This window comes from Artemia franciscana, chromosome 5 (genome assembly GCF_032884065.1).
Source record: "Artemia franciscana chromosome 5, ASM3288406v1, whole genome shotgun sequence".
Lineage (NCBI taxonomy): Eukaryota > Metazoa > Arthropoda > Branchiopoda > Anostraca > Artemiidae > Artemia > Artemia franciscana.
Window position 1 is genome coordinate 17,183,423 of NC_088867.1, and position 21,413 is coordinate 17,204,835.

Here is a 21,413-nt window from a genome sequence, read left to right on the forward strand (position 1 = left end):
TGACGTCAGCTGAAACATGACGTCACCTGATCCACAGATCCACAGACAGACAGACAACTTATTTTTATATATATAGATATATATAATACCGGGAGCACGGCGGCTGGAGCAAGGCGGCTTCTCCGTTGGGCCCCAGTACTCGAAACACGAGATGCTTCTATATATGGATTCTCATTGTCACTTGTCTTTTAACTACAAACAATTTGAGACAATTTGCTGTCTTTTCATACCGGGTCTTTATAAAGATTTTTGATTATTAAAGCAAGTCCGATTTTTTCAACGATATCTAATACGCATCTAACTTATGGTTTTCTTTTTTAAGGTTTTTATTGCACTTGGTATTTAACAAGTGACATATAGCGATCGCAATTTCTGTCTGTCCGTCTGTCTGTCGGTATGTCTGTCTGTCGGCCTGGTTTTGCTAGTTCGGGCACTTCTAGATAAGTTAGGACGATGAAAGTTGGCAGGGGTATCATGGACCAGACAAGATTAAATTAGAAATAATCTTTTCCCCGATTCGACTATCTGGGGGGGGGGAGCGAGCGATAGCTGATAAGAATTTCATTTGCCGAGATTCCATTTGTTTTTCAATGAAAATAAACTGGAGTCACCTTGGATGACGGATAAGGGCATATCCAGGATTTTTTCTTGGGGGGGGGCGTAATTTTGTTGCTGCAGGCGGCTTACAAAAAACGCTTAAAAAATGCATCAAAATTTGTTTATGGATATTTATATTATGCTTTTACGAGTCGGACAGAAATTTTGTGGGATTTAAACCCGGTATCTCCTCTACACCTGGATACGGACATTGATAACGGGATTATGAGTTGTTTTCTATAGGTCTTACATTCATTTAAAGTATTAAAATACGGCCACTCCATTTGTTTAGTCGGTTCCATTCCTCATGTCTTTGCTACGCAATGAAGAATTGGCAGTCTTTTTGATTTGAGAAATTTGTTTTAACATATTGAAAGCATTGGCCTCATTCAAGCTGCTATTTCATATTATGCGTATATAGCTGCTTTCCTTTAAATTCATGAATGGGGAGGGGGTCTTAAGAAAGCATTTAAAGGAAGCCAGAACTCTATGGGAGGATTCAAATAGTGGACATATAAACCGGATGAGAGAGGACAGTTTATATGAAATCTAGCGAAAATGCGTTCGCTAGTTTTAATTCTTAATCTGTTCCTTCTTTGGAAATGATAAAGATTAGAAAACAAATTTCACGGTTTTTACTCATGGACTTATGTCACGCCTTAAAACGTGACAAAGCGCTTATAAGGGGTTAGTAACTCTGCTACTGCTGGATCTCGTGGAGTTTCTAAATGTCTGAATTGCTTCGGCAAACCTTTTAGTCAAATTTTTTTGGAAGTATATTTTCATTATTGGATATTTCAAAAATAGATGATTTTTTTTTATTTACTTTAAAAAAGTAACAACCAAGAAGCTGTAAAACGGCCGGGTTCATATTTTTGTTTAGCGGAAAAAAATTAAGAAGAACAAAAAAGGTAAAAAACACTCCAACGTTCTGGTCAAAACGAAAAAGGGAACGGAATATGGTTTAATGTTAATAAAATATCCAACGAATTAATACAGGAAATATGGAAAAGTATAACAAGATGGTTATCTAATAGGCTAATTCTGACGTCTTTGTTATCAAAAGAAATATATACAGTTATTTTTTTGTTTTCTTTCTTTTTTAAGGGATGGAGGGGGGGGGTGAGAAGGAAGTAAAAGTTTTTCCTGGTACTTGATGTTGCGTTCCTGTTTTCATCCCCTTCGCTCCTCCCCTGACAAATTCTTGGACACAGTGGTGGATACAAGACTTTGGGAGGAGGTGGACGTCGTTGGCTAGGATTTCGATTAGCTTTTTTTTTACCTATTTTTCTTCTCTTTTTCTTTTGCTCGGCAAATTTACAGGCTAGAACCTCGATTTTGTAATTTTGTTTTGCCCAATGGACTTGTAATTTTGAAAATTTTCTTTAACACTAATAAATGTAAGTAGAGACTGACCAAATTAAACTGAACCCAAGCTAAGGAAGGGAAGAGGTGGTCAAACGAAGAAATAGAACCAATTGTAAACAAGGGAAAAACAATTTATGAGTGAGTAAATATTAAAAAGAGAGGTGATATTAAAGGGAGCAGGAAATTTATTTTCGACGGGGGAAGGGGTATAAAAGATTTGCTGGTAATAGATGTTAAGTTTCTGTAGTTAACCCCGTTTGTCGCTCCTCATGAATGTTTGTCGCTCCTCATGGAAATTTCATGAATGTAGTGTTGGATCCTTAATTTTGTGAAGAGAGAATAGGGGGGAGGGGGAGTGTGACTGGCTGACTTTCTTATGTCCTTTTATTTGGATTTTTGCTCACAAATTTGTTTAATTGTAAGTGAAAACTGACAAAATTAAACCACAATCTAGTCAAGGTCAGCCATCAAAATTAATATTATATTGAATTCTAATATAAATTAGAATTCCCTAAAATTGTAAGTATTTAAGATTCTTTTTTTTGCTGTATTTGATTTCTATATTACGAGAATATTCCTTTGTTTTTGATTCGCCCGATACTTATTGTTTTTCTTCTATAGTTAATCTATTGATTTTAGATCCGCTTTTGGTGAGAACATTCCAAGACCTGTCTTAGATAGTTTGACTCAGTTTAGGAAGAAACAGCAGAAAGGTTATATTGACGTCTGGTGGCTTTATGATGATGGAGGTGAGTAATCGCAGGTTTCTTGTCTGTTTCCATAAAAACAGTTATTTTCAGAATTTTTTAAGTATTCCTCAATTAACAGATAATTCTAAGTCTGTATTAGTATGTATGATTCGACTTTAGTCAGACTTACCGGATTCAAAAAAAGAGAGAGAGAGGGACATCAGCAGCCTTAAAAAGGTTTAAATAATAGAGTAAGATCAGATTTACATACACCAAGGTGGGAGGGGGAGAGGACTGTCCCCAAAGAACAAGAACTCCAACGCAAGTCCAAAGAACCCACTTGCTGCCCTTGAAAAATGTCAGAATTGCGGAACTCCAAAGTCTTTGTCTAATAACATACTGCACCATCTACCGTCACTTAAAAACATGAATGTGACTAAATAATGACGGTCTACTAAAATTCAAAAGTATACTCCATTGTAAGCACGGTCTATTAAAATCCAACAGTATACACCATTGAAAGCACAGTCTACTAAAATTCAACAGTATACACCATTGTAAGCACAGTCTACTAAAATTCAAAAGCTACGAACCATTGTTAGCACAGTCTATTAAAAATCAAAAGAATACACCATTGTAAGTGCAGCCTACTAAAATTCAAATTATACGCCAATGTAGGCACAGTCTACTAGGATTTAAAAGTATACGTCATTGTAAGCACAGTCTGCTGAAATTTCAATGTGTAGACCATTGTAAGTGCACACGGTGGAATTTGAAAATTTTTGATTCAGGATTAGTAATTAGGATTGAGGAAAGAAGCAACGCATAGATTTTGATTCTGGTGGGAATTTCCCTGATTAAATTTTAAGTTTAATGCCAGAAAGTTTTAACACCTTTTTTTTGACAATTTGAGACTCTTTTTTTTTTCTTTTGTATTAGAGAATATTCTTCCCGTGAAAGTAGGCCTGTTACAAGTAAGGGAATATGCTCTTTAATATTTTGATGTTTAATCGTTCAAACTCTGATTAATTTTTTCGTCGTCACTTTCTCTCTCAGTTTTGTAGGATTATTTGAAGGTGAAATCGTCAACTTCTACTTTTTCCCTTTGTTATTCTTAATAAATCCTATCATTTCTCCTCTGGAGGGTTTGAATTTCATGCACTTTGAATTATCTATAACTGATTTCTAAAGGGATTGCATAAAAAAAACTAGTTTTTCTAACTGAAAGTAAGGAGCGACATTAAAACTTAAAACGAACAGAAATTACTCCGTATATGAAATGGGTTGTCCCCTCCGCAATCCCTCGCCCTTTATGCTAAAGCTTTTAATTGTTTTAAAAAGCAGAATTGTGGTAAAGAGTCAAACTTTAGCATAAAGAGCGAAGGATTACGGAGGGGACAACCCATTTCATATACGGAGTAATTTCTGTTCGTTTTAAGTTTTAATGTCGCTCCTTACTTTCAGTTAGAAAAATTTTATTATGTATATGAGGGGGTTTGTACCCTCGTTAATACCAACGGTTAATCGGGAAAATAAGTGAGCAAAATTAATTAATTAAATTTGACAACGGTTTTTGTTCGCAAAAAACAATTAGGAAACCTTCAAGGGAGGCCACACATTCTTTATTTGTTTGGTGATATTTGATTTTAGGTTGTTTTTTTTTTCTGCTGATTTTTAACCCGCGTTTCTTTTCTATAAATTTGGTCCCCGCTTATACTAAAACTGCATGTCTCCATATTGAACTTTCTTCATATATATATATATATATATATATATATATATATATATATATATATATATATATATATATACATATAATATATATATATATATATATATATATATATATATATATATATATATATATATATATATATATATATGTATATATAGCTCTTGAATATAATTTTAAAGTAATATGTGATACAATTTGCATTCTAACTAAAACGAAATTTATTTCAAAAAAGAAAAAGTTTGATAAGATTGGTAATAAGGATAACAGATTATATTTACCTACTATTTACTTGTAAGCAGATTGAAGATATTAATTTACCAGAAATTTTAAATCAGCGGCATGTGAAACAAGCCCTTCCTAGTAATTTGAATCATAATGATAGTCCAGTTTTAACTTATAAATTTTCAAAAACTATTGGGCAAATTATTTTTAATTATAATTTAATACTTAAAAGATTAGATAGTGATATAAATTGGAAACCGGTTTGTAATTGTAAGCAACTTGGCCCATTTGTAAATCCTACTTACAAACATGTTATAACAGGGGACTTGTCAATAATAAAGCAAGATGATCTTCAAATTATAATGAATAAAGGGGCTAATTTCCGTCTTTCTCATCATCTGAAACCATCGAGTGTTCTTGATGGCTTGGAACATGATTTTGATTTATTTAATGATAAGTGGTGTAAGAAAGAGAATAAAAGTAAAGAGAATTTTCAAAGTTGGAAGAATTTAATTATTAGTAGAATAAGAAATAAAATATATTCTAATTTAAAAAATAGTAACACTAAATCATTATTTTATAATGCGAAGATTAAACAAGCAGTTGCTAATCTACAGAATGAATTTGTAATTGTGACAGTGGATAAAGCTAATAATAATTTTGTCATAATTTGTCAGAAGCTGTATTGTGATATCTTAAAAAGGGAGTTATGCACAACTAATGTTTACGAAAAGGTCAAATTAGAGGATGAGAATATAATTGAAAAGACTGAAGAAATACTTTTTAAAAATTTTAATATTAAAATAAATGACAATGATAAAAAGTTCCCTTTCCTATATTGGACTGTAAAATTTCATAAGAATTCCCCAAAACCACGGTTTATTGCTGGAGCAGATAAATGTCCAACCCGCATTGCTGCTACTGACCTCTCTTTAATTTTAAAGGAAATTGTAAATAAACTTAAAACCTATTGTTCTGGTATTAAAAAGTTTTCGAATTTTAATCCATATTGGAGTGTTAACTTATATAAGATTTGGTGGTGATTTGTACAAGCAAATCGTGGGAATTCCCATGGGGGGGGGGGAATGCCAGCCCAATTATAGCTGACTTGTTTTTAAGTCAACTAGAATAAATATATGATGGATAAGAATAATCCAAATAATTTAAAACATGTCTTGTCAAATATTAAAAGATATTTGGATGATATTTTGGTCTTAAATTGTAAGGATTTCATTGATATTTCTAAAAATATATATCCATCAGAGCTTACTCTTGAACCTAGTCATGGCGCTGGTCATGAAGATCATTTCTTGGATTTAAATGTTAATATTTGTGATAATAATAAATTAAGTTTTAAAATGTATAATAAAACGGATGATTTTGATTTTGAAGTGATTAGTTTCCCATTCCCTGAAAGTAATATACACTCAAATATCACATATTCTGCGTTTTTCTCACAGTTACTTCGTTATGCAAGGATTCGTAGTAGTTATATTGATTTAAAAAAATAGATGTAAAATCTTAAGCCAAAAATTGATATCAAGAGGTTTTTCTGCAAATAAATTAACTTGGCAATTTAAAAAATTTAGTTTTCATTATAACGAACTTTTAAATAAATATCAAAAGAATTATCTGGAAATACTTGAAGAAATTTTCAAGTAATTTCGGAGGTTCGACAAATGATGATGCAGCGCCATTTATTTTGAATTGTGTTTCTAATAGAGCGGATTTTTTTTTTTTAAATAGCCACATGGTAAAGATGAATTCTATAATTGTTTAGTTCATTAATTATTTTTTTTTTGCAATGTGTTAATATTTGTGATTTGGTAAATTTTATCATATTTAGTTTACCTATTGTTGCTAAAAAGAGGGATATATTAACAGGATAAGCTTGTTTTGGTGTTACTTGGTTGTTTTACATTTGGTGTTTTTTTGTCATAGGCATGTATTTTGGGGGGGATACCTGACACGGGGATGCCATGGATATTCTGTGGTAGCCACAGCACTTGGCTGGGTAGAGAATTTAAAGTGGCGAAATACTATAGGCCAGTGTATTCTCCTGATGAGCCCCTGTGTTGGGTTGTTGCCTCTGAATTATTTGTCTTTATTATTTTTTCTATTGTTTGGTAAATGACGACTTATACTTATTGACGACATGACTGCCTGTCCATGGATTATTCTTTATGGTTGATTGTGTTTGGCTATGCTGTTTGACCTATGTGATTGTATAGATGAGTAGGGTTAAGGCCTCATTCAAGTGCTGGTCTATATTAATCACTAATTTAGGAAAACAGTCTTCCTTTTCTCCTTCTGTCTCTTTTTTTTTATGTGTTTGTGCTGTTGCATTGGTGATTTCTCTTTTCATGATATATATATATATATATATATATATATATATATATATATATATATATATATATATATATATATATATATATATATATATATATATATATATATATATAGTTGTGTAAGTTTCCACTTGACCAATTAAACAATCAGATTTCGTCGTCATTGCCCCCCCGTACTTTAAGAGTTAATGAAAATTTGCTCTCTCTCTTTTTTTCTAGGTAAACAATCTTTCAAATCTAAGAATTTTAATGATTTACTTTTTTGCATTGACTCTATTAAATTGTTCGCGATAGCAATGATAGGAGAAATATTCGACCACGCAATTTCGTCAAGAATTTTAATCTTTGGTTCTGTGAAATCGTCTTCTAAGTAAAAAGACATTGTTAATATCAAAGGTAACGCTATAGCGTTGCATATTTCAAAGAGCCATTAGACTACAATGTATTATTTTTTATTTCTTATCTTTTTTTTACCCAGAGGCACTTCATATTGAATGTTTGGTCGTACATACCTCGGAGGGGACAAGTAAAAAACATTACTTCCGAGGTTGACAACGCCACAGCCCCCGGGGCAAGGGCTGTAAGTTATGTAAGTTGCCCGTGGTTAACATATAAGGTTTTTCTGGACAACATAGTCGTCTAAATTTTGGAGGAGGCTCATTCGATTGGAAATCGAAGGCTCTAGTTCCCTTTATAAGAATAAAAAAAAAAGTTTTTTTAACTGCAAGTATGGAGCGATATTAAAACTTAAAACAAACAGAAATTATTCTGTAAATGCAAGGGATTGTCCCCTCCTCAACACCCCTCTCTTTACGCTAAAGTTTGACTCTTTCTCACAACTCTACTTTTTAAAACAATAAAAATACTTCAGCGTAAAGAGTGAGGCGTTGAGAAGGGGACAACCCCTTTCATAAACGGAATAATTTCTGTTCGTTTTAAGTTTTAATGCCGCTCCTTACTTGCAGTCAATTTTTTTTTTTTATTTCTGAACGTTTTTGAATTAACGCATGTTTTGATACACATGAATGATTAAAACAAAATTTGTATATTAATTTGTTTTGGCTAGATTGCTTTCTCGTTGTTTTGATCGGACGATTTTGATAAAAAAAGGGGTGGGGGAGGAGGCCTAGTTGCCCTCCAATTTTTGGTTACTTAAAAAGGCAACTAGAACATTTTACTTTTTTACGAACGCTTTTATTAGTAATAAATATACATAACTTACGAATTAACTTACGTAAGGAACTTTAGCATAAAGAGTGAGGTATTGAGGAGGAGACGAACGCCCTTATATATGTTATAATTTCTATTCGTTTTAAGTTTTAATGCTGCTCCTTACTTCCAGTTGAAAAAAAAAACTGTTTTTTATTTATTTTCTCATTGTTTTTTTAAATAATAATAGAAAATCCTATGCCCCCTTCATGGGAATTCTCTTCCCTAATGATAAATTGCTCCATGGAAATATCCTCCCACGTAATCTCATACCCCCCCCCCAACGTGGAAAAGTCCCCCAGAAAATGCCTGCACACTTCCCAATAACCATTACTAAATGTAAACAATGATCAAAGTTTATTACTTGTTTATTACCAGCCCCTCTCCCCGGGACCCTGGGGGATTAAGTCGTCCTCAAAGACATCGTTATTAGGTTTTTTGACTATACTGAACAAAATGGCTATATCAAAATTTGAATCCGGTTACTTTGGGAAAAAATGAGCATGGGAGGGGGCCTAGGTGCCCTGCAATTTTCTTGGTCACTTAAAAAGGGCACTAGAACTTTTAATTTCCGTTAGAATGAGCCCTCTTAAGACATTCTAGGACCACTGGGTCGATAAGACCACCCCTGGAAAAAACAAAACAAATAAACACGCATACGTGATCTGTCTTCTGGCAAAAAATACAAAATTCTACATTTTTGTTGATAGTAGCTTGAAACTTCTACAGTAGGCTTCTCTCATAAGCTGAATCTGATTATGTTATTTTCGTTAAGATTCTAAGACTTTTAGGGGCTGTTTCCACCTATTTTCTAAAATAAGGTAAATTTTCTCAGGCTTGTAACTTTTGATGGGTAATACTAAACTTGATGACATTCACTCTTGTGACATTCTAGAACCACTGGGTCGATACTATCAACCCTGGAAAAAACAAACAAAAAAAACAAGCATCCGTGATCTGTCTTCTGAGAAAAAATGAAAAATTCCACATTTTTTGTAGGAGCTTGAAACTTCTACAGTATGGTTCTCTGATAAGCTGAATCTGATGCTGCTATTTCGTTAAGATCGTTAAGATTCTAAGACTCTTAGGGGGTGTTTCTCCCTATTTTCTAAACTAATGCAAATTTTCTCAGGCTTGTAACTTTTGATGGGTTAAACTAAACTTGATGAAACTTATATATTTAAAATCAGCATAAAAATATGATTCTTTTGATATAATTATTGGTATCAAATATTCCGTTTTTTAGAGTTTCGGTTATTATTGAGCCGGGTCGCTTTTTACTACAGGTCGTTACCACTAACTGTTTGATCAAAAGTGATCGGAGGGCAACCAGTCCACCCACACCCCTAGGCTCTTTTTTTCTTAAATGTAATAGTCAAATAACTATGCCTCCAGAGCTGGCAACCCTTCTCCTCCAGCCCCCGGTGGGCTGTAAGTTTAGCAAGTTGCCCAATGTTAACATATAATATTTTTTATTAAGAAAAGAGGGAATGTTTGATCCTAGATCTCCAAAAAAGTTTAGAGTATTAAGGTGAAACTTTAAGGAAATGTTGAGAGGGATGCCAGACACAATCAAAACAATCTTCCTTGATGGTTTTGAAAATGGAATATCAGCAATATCTAAGGAACGGTTGAGGATATTATGTTGGAATTTTCAAGGTATGTTTAGGGGATTTTGAAGAAAGATTGGAGAGCAACACTTCTCCTTGGCCTGTTTAGGTGCCCTCTCTCCTCAACAATGGTCGAGATTTTGTAGTTGTCATTTTGTTCAAACTAGTCAAAAGGTCTAATATATTTATGTCTCCAGGGATGCCAAAACCTAGCACAGCCCCTGGGGCAAATGGTGCACGCTGTATAACTTCCCCATCGTTTATATATAAGGGTGGGTTATTGTGAAAATGGGGCATGTTTAATGACGAGACTCCAAAAACGCTAATTAATATTATGTAATTAATATTAATATCAATGTAAAACCAGTAGAACATGTCGAGGGGACGCCGAACAAAATCAAAACACGGTATATGCAGGAGGGCTGTCAAAAGGATACAATAGCAATATCTAAGGAATGGCTAAGGGTATTAAGTTGGAACTTTAAAATCGTATTGAGAGGGACGTTAAAAAAGGAAGGGAGGGCAACCAATCCCGCCTCCTCTTGTCCTTTAACATACTCCCCTTTATACTGATATAAATTTTAAAAAACAATTTTATTCGAAATAGTCACAATGTTTAATAGCTATGCTCCCGGGGATGCCATGCCCCCAGGGTAACAGCCCCCGGGGTAAGGATTCTAATTTATCTAATTTGTCCATTTTTAGCATGCATGATTTATCATTGGGAAAGGGGGGGGGGAGGTTCACCAGAAAATACTTTGGGAAATGACCGAGGTTTGTCTGAGAAGACCAAGGGTATTGAGGTGAAATTTCTAGGAATGTAGGGGGGTATATTGAGCTAAATCAAAAGACACTCTATGCATCCAAGTTATCGAAAAGGTGTATCTACAATATCTTAGGAACGGGTAAGGATATTAGCCTAAAACTTTCAGGACTACTACTGCGGCTGAAAATGCGACTGGTTGCGACTCTGACAGTATTCCGACTGCGACAGCTTGCGACAGTTGTCGCAAATTTTAATACTGTTTATTAAATTTTTAGTTTACTTTTATTAGTTTTTCTTATTCATCTTGACTCTTATAGTGATTTCATACTTATTTGTCGTCGATATTTTGAAAAACAAAACCATAGTGTTCAAGATACATATAGTTTTCAATAAAACCCAAATGATACAACAAGCATTAGACTTAGGGAAGGGGGAAAAGGGCATATAAACAAAAAGAATCCGTTTTGTTTACTTCATTTGTTTATTTATAGGTCTTAGTTTATTGTTGCCATATATATTGACCACTCGACAATCATGGAGTGGATCTAAGCTGCGTGTATTTTGCATTGCCAATAAAAGTGACCAAATTGATATGGATCAACAGAGGTAAGTTTTTTTTATTAGATACAATTGTGGCAGTTAACGTTTATGTTTTGATCGACTCCATCCAAATTATTATCCAAATTTATGATGGCAGTTTTTTTATAGGTTTCACCCGGTGTAGTTTTTTGGTCAAAAGCAAAATATAGAGCGAACCCAGGACAACCAATGAAATTCATTCTTGCCTCAATATGTTTTAGGTTTCCGGAAAGGTCGAAATTCGAAAAAAAAGATAGTCGTATGTTGAAAATAAGAAAAATCATACACATATAAATTTTTTTTAATCAGGATATGTTAGTGGCTTGATTCCAAAGGCCCTTCCCCCCTCCCATTGGGTACATGCTGGATGTAGTTGTTTCATAATAGTGAAATGAAACTATTTCGTAATAGTTAAAAATAAAAATATCGTTGTTCAGCAGGTTTCTAGGTTTTGAGGAAATACAGGACATTTGTTTTGTTATTCTTATTTTGTGTTACTATGCGTTGTAACTAAATTTCAGAAACTTTTAAATAGAAATAATAGTAGATTTCTCTTGAGAAGATTAAATTTTGGCCAGTGATCTGTTTAACGTTAAAGTAACTACAGAAATACTGAATCTTTCATATAAGAGTTTTAACTCTACTTTTTGAAAACTAAATGAACTCTTTTGGTTAATTAATTTTGTGATACAGGAAGCTAGTCTTGAGGGTACGGCAAAAAAAAAAAAGAAAAAAAAAAAAAATGCCGACTATGATTGAAACCTGACCCATCCTTACCTATGACTTTTCGTGTATATCAACTACCCGTAACCATTCTCTGAAATTAATACCGCTATATATTTTATAGTTCTCTTCTCCTACCTTTTTTAGTATTATTTTTTATTCAGTTCGACTCATAAGACCCCAGGATGTCAAGTATAGTAATGAGGTAGAGTAGTTTGGCCTATTCTTTTTTTTGTATTCCAGGATTTACGAATTTTTTAAAAAATTTCAAATCTGCTATGTATTCTTATCAAATATTCTTCTTCGTCTTTTAGAGCTTTCCTTTTCCATTTGTCTGTAAACCTCAGATTTATTGGTAAGAAAAGAGGGGGGTTAAAAGAAATATTTATATCTTGGTCAGAGGCAGTACTTTATTGGTAATAGGGTAGCTGGAAGAACACCTACAGAAGGGTTACGTGTGACCGAAATAAGTTTAAGCTGAATTAAGCTGTTTTTCATTTATTTTATATCGTTTGGTTTGCTATTATCATTTGTATTTTTATCTTTATGTTCCTGTGCTTTTAATTGTTTTTTCACATGTTTAATTTATTTATTCACATTTAGTATCCTTCTGTTGCTGTTTGGGACAAGTTTAGTTTAATAATTAAGAAATTCAAAACTGTTAGAAGCAGCGTAGTCCTTTTCCTCGGTCAAATAATATGTTTAATGTGTGACATAACGTGATCATCAATGATGTAAAGAAGCAGGCGATAGCATTAGACTTAATGATCAAGGAATTCCAAGAGAATTAAAACAGAGTGGAACTTATAATCAATAAATAATTAGCTGCTAAAATTAACTCAATTTTCAGTATGGCTGCTTTGCTGAGTAAATTTAGGATTGACTTTGCTGACGTCATTGCCGTTCCCGATGTTAGTAAAAAACCCAAGGAAGAGACCATTGAATGGTTTGAACAGCTCATAAGGCCCTATAAAGCAGATGAAAGTGCTCCAGGTAAGCATTTGTATAATATTTACGGATTATTTACATAGACAAAATTATTTATTCTCATATTTTAATTATGAATGAAGGCAGTAAAAGAAAGCCAGAGAACTTTCTTTTGGGATTCAGTCAGGGGCAGAAATGCTTAAAGAGCCATATGCCTTCCATATATATATTTTTTCTTTATTTCTTCAGTTTTTCTCTGGCCATTTAGTATGGAAGGGGTAGTCGTGGAATCTTGGAAGGGTGGTCGTAGAAACTTTAGAGGATACTCGTTTGCTTTGAAGCTGGAAGTTATAGTGCCCTTTTAAGAAGTCTAAAATGATTGGAAGGCACCCAGCTTCCCGTCCACGTCCTTGTGTTCTACCTAGCCTTATGCAGCCCCAAAATAAATCTGATCTGGCCCTGAAATGAGTCACAAAACTTATATCGTTGATCAGTTAGAAACTTACAGTAGTAGGTCCTTTTGGCCTAAAAGAAGGGCCAAAGGTAAATCCTAAGACGCTACGTATATCTAATTCATCGACCTAGCATTTCTCCTATATATGAAACGGCTTTGGGAATGTTAATGAAACTTTCAGCTACTGTTTGAGAAAGGAAAGAGGAGAGGAGGCGTGACATTTATGTTGGGCAAGGTGGAAGGGACTAGACTATTTTTGCCTCTGGTTTACGAAATCGTTCTTGCAGTATAAGTTTCTATGTGACTTATAATTTATCAATGGTTAAGTAGTGAGGCACATCAAATGACACTCTCTGTGTTGCCAGCTTATCAAAATATCATGTCTCAAATATCTTATAGACTTATGGGGGTATCATGTTGAAACTTTTAGGGAGTGCTGGGAGGAGGAAGGGGGCAAGTACACCTTGATTCTTAACTCGAATGAAAAGGTTTAGGTGAAGGCTCTAATATTTTTGGTCCCTAATCACATTAAAAAGTTCTGGCACTGTGAGCACTTGTCGGACTATTGGCTATTTCTGTTCGTTTTTGGGTTTCGTGCATGAATTGATAGTGATTAATAAGTTAATTTTAATTAATATCTGAATTTATTTCTGCTTGTCTTTGGTTTAATGTAGCTCCGTACTTTTCTTTTAAAAAATCTTGTTTTTATGAGAAACTTTTTCTATTTAACAAGCAAAGTTAAATCTTTTTCTGGTATTACTACCATGTGAAAGTTAAATTTTAAGATAAAGGACCGGCTTTTTTTTTTGGGGGGGGGGCTCTTCTTGCATTTAGGTTAATCCTATGCATGCTGTAGAAGCTAACAGAAATTAACTACCCCTTGTCAATCTTCTCTTTACGCTGAAGTTTGACTTTTTTTATTATCTAAATTATTTAAGAACAATTGCTCAATCGCAGGTACCTTTAAATTAGAATTTTTAAGCACTATAAAGCCTTAGCGCAAAGACTGGGGGAGGGGGTCGAGAAGAGGGTATCCCCTGTCATATAGGGAATAACTTATGGTTGTTTAAAGCTTTTTTAAGCTGGTAAATAAGAGTTTATAATTCTTAATGTAAATAAGGCTAGACTAATTCTTAATGGCAAGTGGAGATGTTCAAGCGGGTATAAGCGGAGAGTTATAAGCATCCCCAAGGGACTCGGTTCCTGTTACTATAAGTGGAAGCCGGATACCTTGAGAGCCCATTAGCAACTGCTTGATTTTACAAATTAGAAATTATAGAAAGCATCTCATGAATCCACAAATTTTTTTTAGTTCCATCTGTTTTACGGTATTAATACTTAATATTTCAAGTATGAAAGTATAAAACTTTTTTATGCTTAAAGTATAAAAAAATCGACTTGATACATTGTGATATTGTATCCTCCGATTAATTCTGAACTAAACATGTTAATGTCCTAAGCATTAGCAGAATTGTAAGTATGTAATCATATCAGCAAAGAATCAGAACAAGGAGCTCTCGATTTTAGTGTCGTTAAACTTTATTTTTTGGATTCACTTTTTTTCTTCAGTTCTTCAAACACAAGAATGGAAATTTTTGCTGATGAAAGCTGTCTTAAGAATAGAATTGCAGCCTTAAGTAATCATGGGGTCATCACAGCCCACCTATGGTCTCATTGATATAAATTGTTAATGGCCAACCGTTTCCTTGTACGCCTTTGCAGTGCCCTCAAAGTTACTATCGCTAGAAATTGACTTGTACTAAACTATTACATTATGCTGCCCTTTTCTGACAAACTTCAGCCTTTAGCAAAAACTTATTAAAGAAGATTTGTGAAAAAAGCTAAAAGGATAAGTTTTTTCTTGTTTGTAAATCTAAGAAAAGTGAAGAGCCTATCTTGAGTAAAATCTTTTTCTACGGACAACTGATCTCATTCACATGAATTATAGTACCGAAGTGCTTTTTGAGTTGCAATGGTGCTTTTCAACAACATAAAAGTGTTTGCACATTGTTGTTGAACCTGTTTTGACTTAGCTGGATATCCTCAGCCCCACTTTGAAGCAGGTAGGAGATGAAAGTTGACCACCATGTTCAGCAATGCTATGGCTAACAGTTTTTTAAGTATATTTGACTGGGTGCGACCTATCCTTTCAACGGGAGTGCCTAATGTTGTAATTTTAGTTTTCTTGGGAGCAGTTCCGAGAAGCGTGGCTAAGCTATCGATAATCATAAACCTTTAAAATATGTAAAATAAAAATGTTGAAAATATATAGAGTTTCAAAATAAATATAATTAAAAATAAATAAATAATAAATAATTCAAAATAAGTTTGACTCTTTGTCTCAACTCTATTTTTTGAAACAGTAAGAAACTTTAGCGTAAAGAGCGGGGCATTGAGGAGGAAAAGCCCCTTTCATATACGGAGTAATTTCTGTTCGTTTTAAGTTTTAATGTTGCTTCTTACTTTCATTTAAAAAAAAAAACTTGTTTTTTTTTTATTTAATTTCTGGACGTTTTTGAATTAATATTAATTGAATTAATATTAATGTTTTGACCTTGGCTCTCCACACATAAATAATTAAAACGAAATTTTCATATTAGTTAATTGCATTTTGAAGATTTTAGGAAGATTTTGAGAAAAAAGGAGCGAGGGAGGAGGTCTAGTTGCCCTCCAATTTTTTGATTACTTAAAAAAGCAACTAGAACTTTTAATTTTTTACAAACGTTTTCATTGGTAAAGAATATACGTAACTTACGAATTAATTTACTTAACGAACTTCTATATTCGTATGTTTTTATTGCGTCTATGAGGGGGTTCAACCCTCGTCGATACCTCGCTCTTTACACTAAAGCTTAAATTTTGTCCCAATTCCTTAAGAATGACATCTGAATCACAAAGGCCGTAGAATAAATAGTTGAAATTGCTAAAAATATTTCAGCTTAAAGAATGAGATATAACGAGGAGGTAAACCCCTCATATGCGTAATAATTTTTGTTCGTTTTAAGTTTTAATGCTGCTCCTTACTTTCAGTAGAAAAAACTTTCCATATTTATTTTTTCATTGTTTTTTCAAATAATGCTAGAAAATCCTGCGCCCCCTTCATTGAGATTCTCTTCCCCCATGAGCAGTTTCTCCATGTAGATATCCTCCCACGTAACCCCTGCCCCTCCCCTCAACTCTCCCCCTAAACCAAAAAACACCCCTCAGAAAGTCTGTACACTTCCCAGTAACCATTACTATATGTAAACACGGGTCAAAGCTTGTAACTTGCAGCCCCTCCCACGGGGACTGCGGGGGAGTAAGTCATCCCTAAACACATAGTTATTAGATTTTTTGACTATGGTGAATAAAATGGCTATCTCAGAATTTTGATCCGGTGACTTTTGGGAAAAAATGAGCGTGGGAGGGGGCCTAGGTGCCCTCCAATTTTTTTGGTCACTTAAAAAGGGCACTAGAACTTTTAATTTCCGTTAGAATGAGCCCTCTCGTGACATTATAGGACCACTCAGTCGATACGATCATCCCTGGGAAAAAAAACACAAAAACAAATAAACACACATCCGTGATCTGTCTTCTGGCAAAAAATAAGAATTTCCACATTTTTTTTAGATAGGTGCTTGAAACTTTTACAATAAGGTTCTCTGATACGCTGAATTTGAAGGTATGATTTTCTTTAAGATTCTATGACTTTTGGGGGGTGTTTTCCCCTATTTTCTAAAATGAGGCAAATTTTCTCAGGCTCTTAACTTTTCATGGGTATAACCGATCTTGATGAAACTTATATATACCAAAATCAGCATTAAAATGCGATTCTTTTGATGTAACTATTGGTATCAAAATTCCATTTTTTAGAGTTTCGGTTACTATTGAGCCCCTTACTACGGTTCGTTTACCATGAACTGTTTAATATGCCTTATTGTCGAAAAAAGGGGGTCCTAAAAGTCCTAGAATCTTAACGAAAGTCACACCATCAAGTTCAGCGTATCAGAGAACCGTACTGTAGAGGTTTCAAGCTCCTATCTACAAAATTGTGGAATTTCGTGTTTTTTTTGCCAGAAGAAAGATCACGGGATGCGTTTTCATTTTCTTTTTTTTGTGTGTGTTTTTTTTTTCACCAGGGATGGTCATATCGACCCAATGGTCCCAGAATATCACCAGATGGCTCATTCGAACGGAAACTACAAGTTATAGTGCTCTTTCTAAGTGACCAAAAAAATAGAGGGCAACTAGGCCCCCTCACACGTTCCTTTTTTCCGAAAAACATCCGATCAAAATTTTGAGATAGCCATCTTGTTCAGCATAGTCGAAAAATCTAGTAACTATATCTTTGAGGCTGGCTTAATCCTCCACAGTCCTAGAGGGAAGGGCTGCAAGTTGTGAACTCCGGCCATTGTCAAACAGTTAATGGTAACGAGCTGTAGTAAGGACCATTACGTGGGAGGATCTTTCCATGGAGGAATTTATCATGGGGGAAGAGAATTTCCATGAGAGGGTGCTGTATTTTCCTGCATTATTTAGAAATAATGAGAAATTAAATAGCAAAAGCAAGTTTTTTCAACTGAAAGTAAGGAGCAACATTAACACTTAAAACGAACAGAAATTATTCCGTATATAAGGGGTTCATCCCCTCCTTAATGCCTCGCTCTTTACGCTAAAGTATTTTTAGTAATTTCAAAACAGCTATTTATTCTAATTAAACGACCTTTGTGATTCAGGGGTCATTTTTATAGCACTTTGTATTCACCAAGTGACAGAGTGATCGCAAATTCTGTCGGTCTGTCGGTCTGTCTGTCCTGGTTTTGCTAGTTTAGACACTTCCAGATAAACTAGGACAATGAAACTTGGCAGGTGTGTCAGGGACCAGGCCAAATTAAATTAGAAATAGTTTTCCCGATTCGACCATCTCAGGGGGGGGGTGGGCAGTTAATTCGGAAAAATAGAAAAGATGAAGTATTTTTAACTTACGAATGGGTGATCGGATCTTCGTGAAATTTGATATTTAGATTGATATTGTGTCTCAAAGATTTTATTTTAAATCCTGATCGGATGCGGTGACATTGGGGAGAGTTTGGGGGGACGTAAAATCTTGGAAAACGCTTAGAGTGGAGGGACCGGGATGAAACTTGGTGAGAAAAATAAACACAGGTCCTAGATGCGTAATCGACACTATTGGAACGGATCTTCTCTATTTGGGGGAATTGGACGGGGGGTTAATTCTTAAAAATTAGAAAAAATGATGTATTTTCAACTTACGAAGGAGTTATCAGATCTTAATGAGATTTCATGTTTAGAAGGACCTCGCAACTCAGATCTATTATTTCAAATACCGACCAGATTCAGTGTCATAGGGGGGAGTTGGGGAAGGGGACTGGAATTCTTGGAAAATGCTTGAAGCGGAAAGATGAGGATGAAGCTTGGTGGGAAGAGTAAGCACATGTTCAAGATACGTGACTGAAATAACCGGACCGGATCCGCTCTCTTTGGGGGAGCTGGGGGGAGTATTTTGGAAAAATTGGAAAAAATGAGGTATTTTCAACTTACGAACGGGTGGTCAGATCTTACTGAAATGTCATGTTTAAAAGGATCTTGTGTTTTAGAGCTCTCATTTTAATTTCCAACCAGATCCGGTGACATGGGGGGAGCTGAAGGGGGAAACCAGAAATCTTGGAAAACGTGAAAATTGAGGTATATTTATCTTACGAATGGGTGATCGGATCTTAATGAAACTTGATATATAAAAAGATCTTATGTCTCAGATGCTCCAAATTTGAATCGGATTCGGGGACATAGGGGGTTGGAGGGGAGAAACAGAAATCTTGGAAACCGGAAATATTGGAAAGCGCTTAGAGTGTAGAGATCGAGATGAAACTTGATGGGAAGAATAAGCACAAGTTCCAGATATGTGATTGACTTAATTGGAACGGATCTGCTCTCTTTGGGGGAGTTGACGGGATTTGTTAATTCGGAAAAAAAATAGAAAAATTGAGGTATTTTTCACTTAAGAACGGGTGACCGGATCTTAATGAAATTTGATATTTAGAAGGAACTCATGTCTCAGAGGCCTTATTTTAAATTCCGATCAGATCTGGTAACATTGGGGGGAGTCGGAGATGGAAACCAGAAATCTTGAAAAACGCGTAGAGTAGAGAGAAACGCTTCGGGATGAAACTTGGTGGGTATAATAAGCAAATGTCGTAGATACGTGATTGACGTAACCAGACAGGATCCACTCTTTTTTTGGGAGTTAGGGGGGTCCGGTGCTTTGGTGAGTTTGGTGCTTCTGGATGTGCTAGAACGTTATCAATTGGTAGGCGTGTCAGGGACCTGCACAAATTGACTTGATAAAGTTTTTTTCCCCGATTCGACCATCTGGGGGGCTGAAGGGAGAAGAAAAATTATAAAAAATGAGGTATTTTTAACTTACGAGCGGGTGATTGGATCTTAATTAATTTTGATATTTAGAAGGACCTCGTGTCTCAGAGCTCTTATTTTAAACCTCGACCGGCATTAAGCCTCTGATTTTCCTTTTAAATCAATCTGTTGATTCTTATAATTTTCCTAGAGCTCATGCCATATGAGCTCTTGGCTCTCTGCTCTTCCGACCTTGTGACAAGTGCCATATGAGCTCTTAGCTTTTGTTAAAGAATTGGAACAAAATTCTAACTCTAGTGTAAAGAGTGAGGTATTGACGAGGGGATGAACCCTCTCATATATGTAGTAAAAATGTAAGAATATAGAATTTCGTTACTTAAGTTAATTTCGTAAGTTACGTATATTTATTACTAATAAAAAGTTTCGCAAATAAAAATAAAAGTTCTAGTCACATTTTTAAGTAACCAAAAAATTAGAGGACTGCTAGGCCCCATCCCCCGCTCTTTTTTCTCAAAATTTTTGATCAAAACTTTGAGAGAGCTATTTAGCCAAAAATTCAAATTTCGATTTAATTATTTATGTACGATGAGCCAAAATCAAAACCTGCATTAATTAAAAAACGCTCAGAAATTAATTTTTTTAAAACTGAAAGTAAGGAACGACATTAAAACTTAAAATGAACAGAAATCAGTCTTTATACGCCCCGCTGTTTATGCTAAAGTTTGACTCTTTGTTACAGTTCTACTTTTTAAAACAATAAAAAAATTTAGCGTAAAGAGCGGGGCGTTGACCAGTTGTACTCCAGCTTAACTGCTTTTATGGGACACGAGAACGGGTTATTGGCCTCCATCGTCGAAAGTTCATTGGGGGGGGGGGGCTTTGGCTACCGCGCCCCTTAATTTTTAAATACCTTTTTTGGTATTTTCATTTTAAAAATAGAACAAAACAAAATACCCCCTTTAGATTTTGAAATATATATTTTTTTTGTATAGTCACAGAAAAAAAAAATCTTTCTGTCCTCGCGATGAGTGATGAGTGATTGATGAGTCATTTTCGTGATGAGTTGGCACCACGGTGTTACGACATTGAAGGACAACTACCCTATTGACGTTTGGACTGATGAATTTAGACGTATAGAAGTAAACTTGTCTGTAGTCTCGAAATATCCTCTTCTTTTTTCATGAAACCTGAGTCTATTAGTAGTGTTTTAAGTTAACAAGAGTGCTTTGCTGCCCTACTAATTTTATATGCGGATTTACAAATTATGCCAACGTTATGGCCACGTTAACGTCAACGTTACACCAACGTTGCCGCCATACGTAAATTATTCCTTGTTGTTTTGCCACTCAAATCTTGTTTTAATTTTGCTGTAATTTACTTTTGGCTGGAAAAATGATTAACGGTTTAAATTCACTTTTATACTCTCCTTTTAATTCTTTCTCTGCTCTATTTTTGAATCATGCTTAGAATGTGGCAATTTTTTAAATGCTAAATATTTGGCTTTAAGCAATCTACAGTTATTTGTTTTTTAGTTCAAAGCAGTTTTTAGTTTTTTTATTGTGGTTTATTTTTAGGTGGAACAGGGATTACTCAAAGTGAATTACTTGCATTAAAAGACAAAACTTATCGACACATGAGACTCCGTGAGCTTCTGCAACATTATTCTATGAAAGCAAATTTAGTTGTAATGTAAGTATATTTTCTTCTTGCTTGGCATTGTTGAAGGAAAAACATTTATAGTTTTTCTTTCAGGTATAACAATAAATCTGATCATCTGTCCTTTAGCATAGCCAGCTACTCCTTTAGGAAGG

General features: G+C 34.6%; 1 protein-coding gene across 1 annotated transcript in view; it reads left to right on the forward strand.

The window, feature by feature from the left end:
* The window catches only part of LOC136027039 (bumetanide-sensitive sodium-(potassium)-chloride cotransporter-like), a 201,629-nt gene that overhangs the window by 173,782 nt on the left and 6,434 nt on the right, over positions 1-21,413 (forward strand). Inside the window, exons 17-20 of the mRNA XM_065703960.1 lie at positions 2,605-2,714; positions 11,039-11,153; positions 12,700-12,842; positions 21,177-21,291. Of these exons, the coding sequence (XP_065560032.1) occupies positions 2,605-2,714; positions 11,039-11,153; positions 12,700-12,842; positions 21,177-21,291 (483 nt within the window). The remainder of the gene's footprint in view (positions 1-2,604; positions 2,715-11,038; positions 11,154-12,699; positions 12,843-21,176; positions 21,292-21,413) is intronic.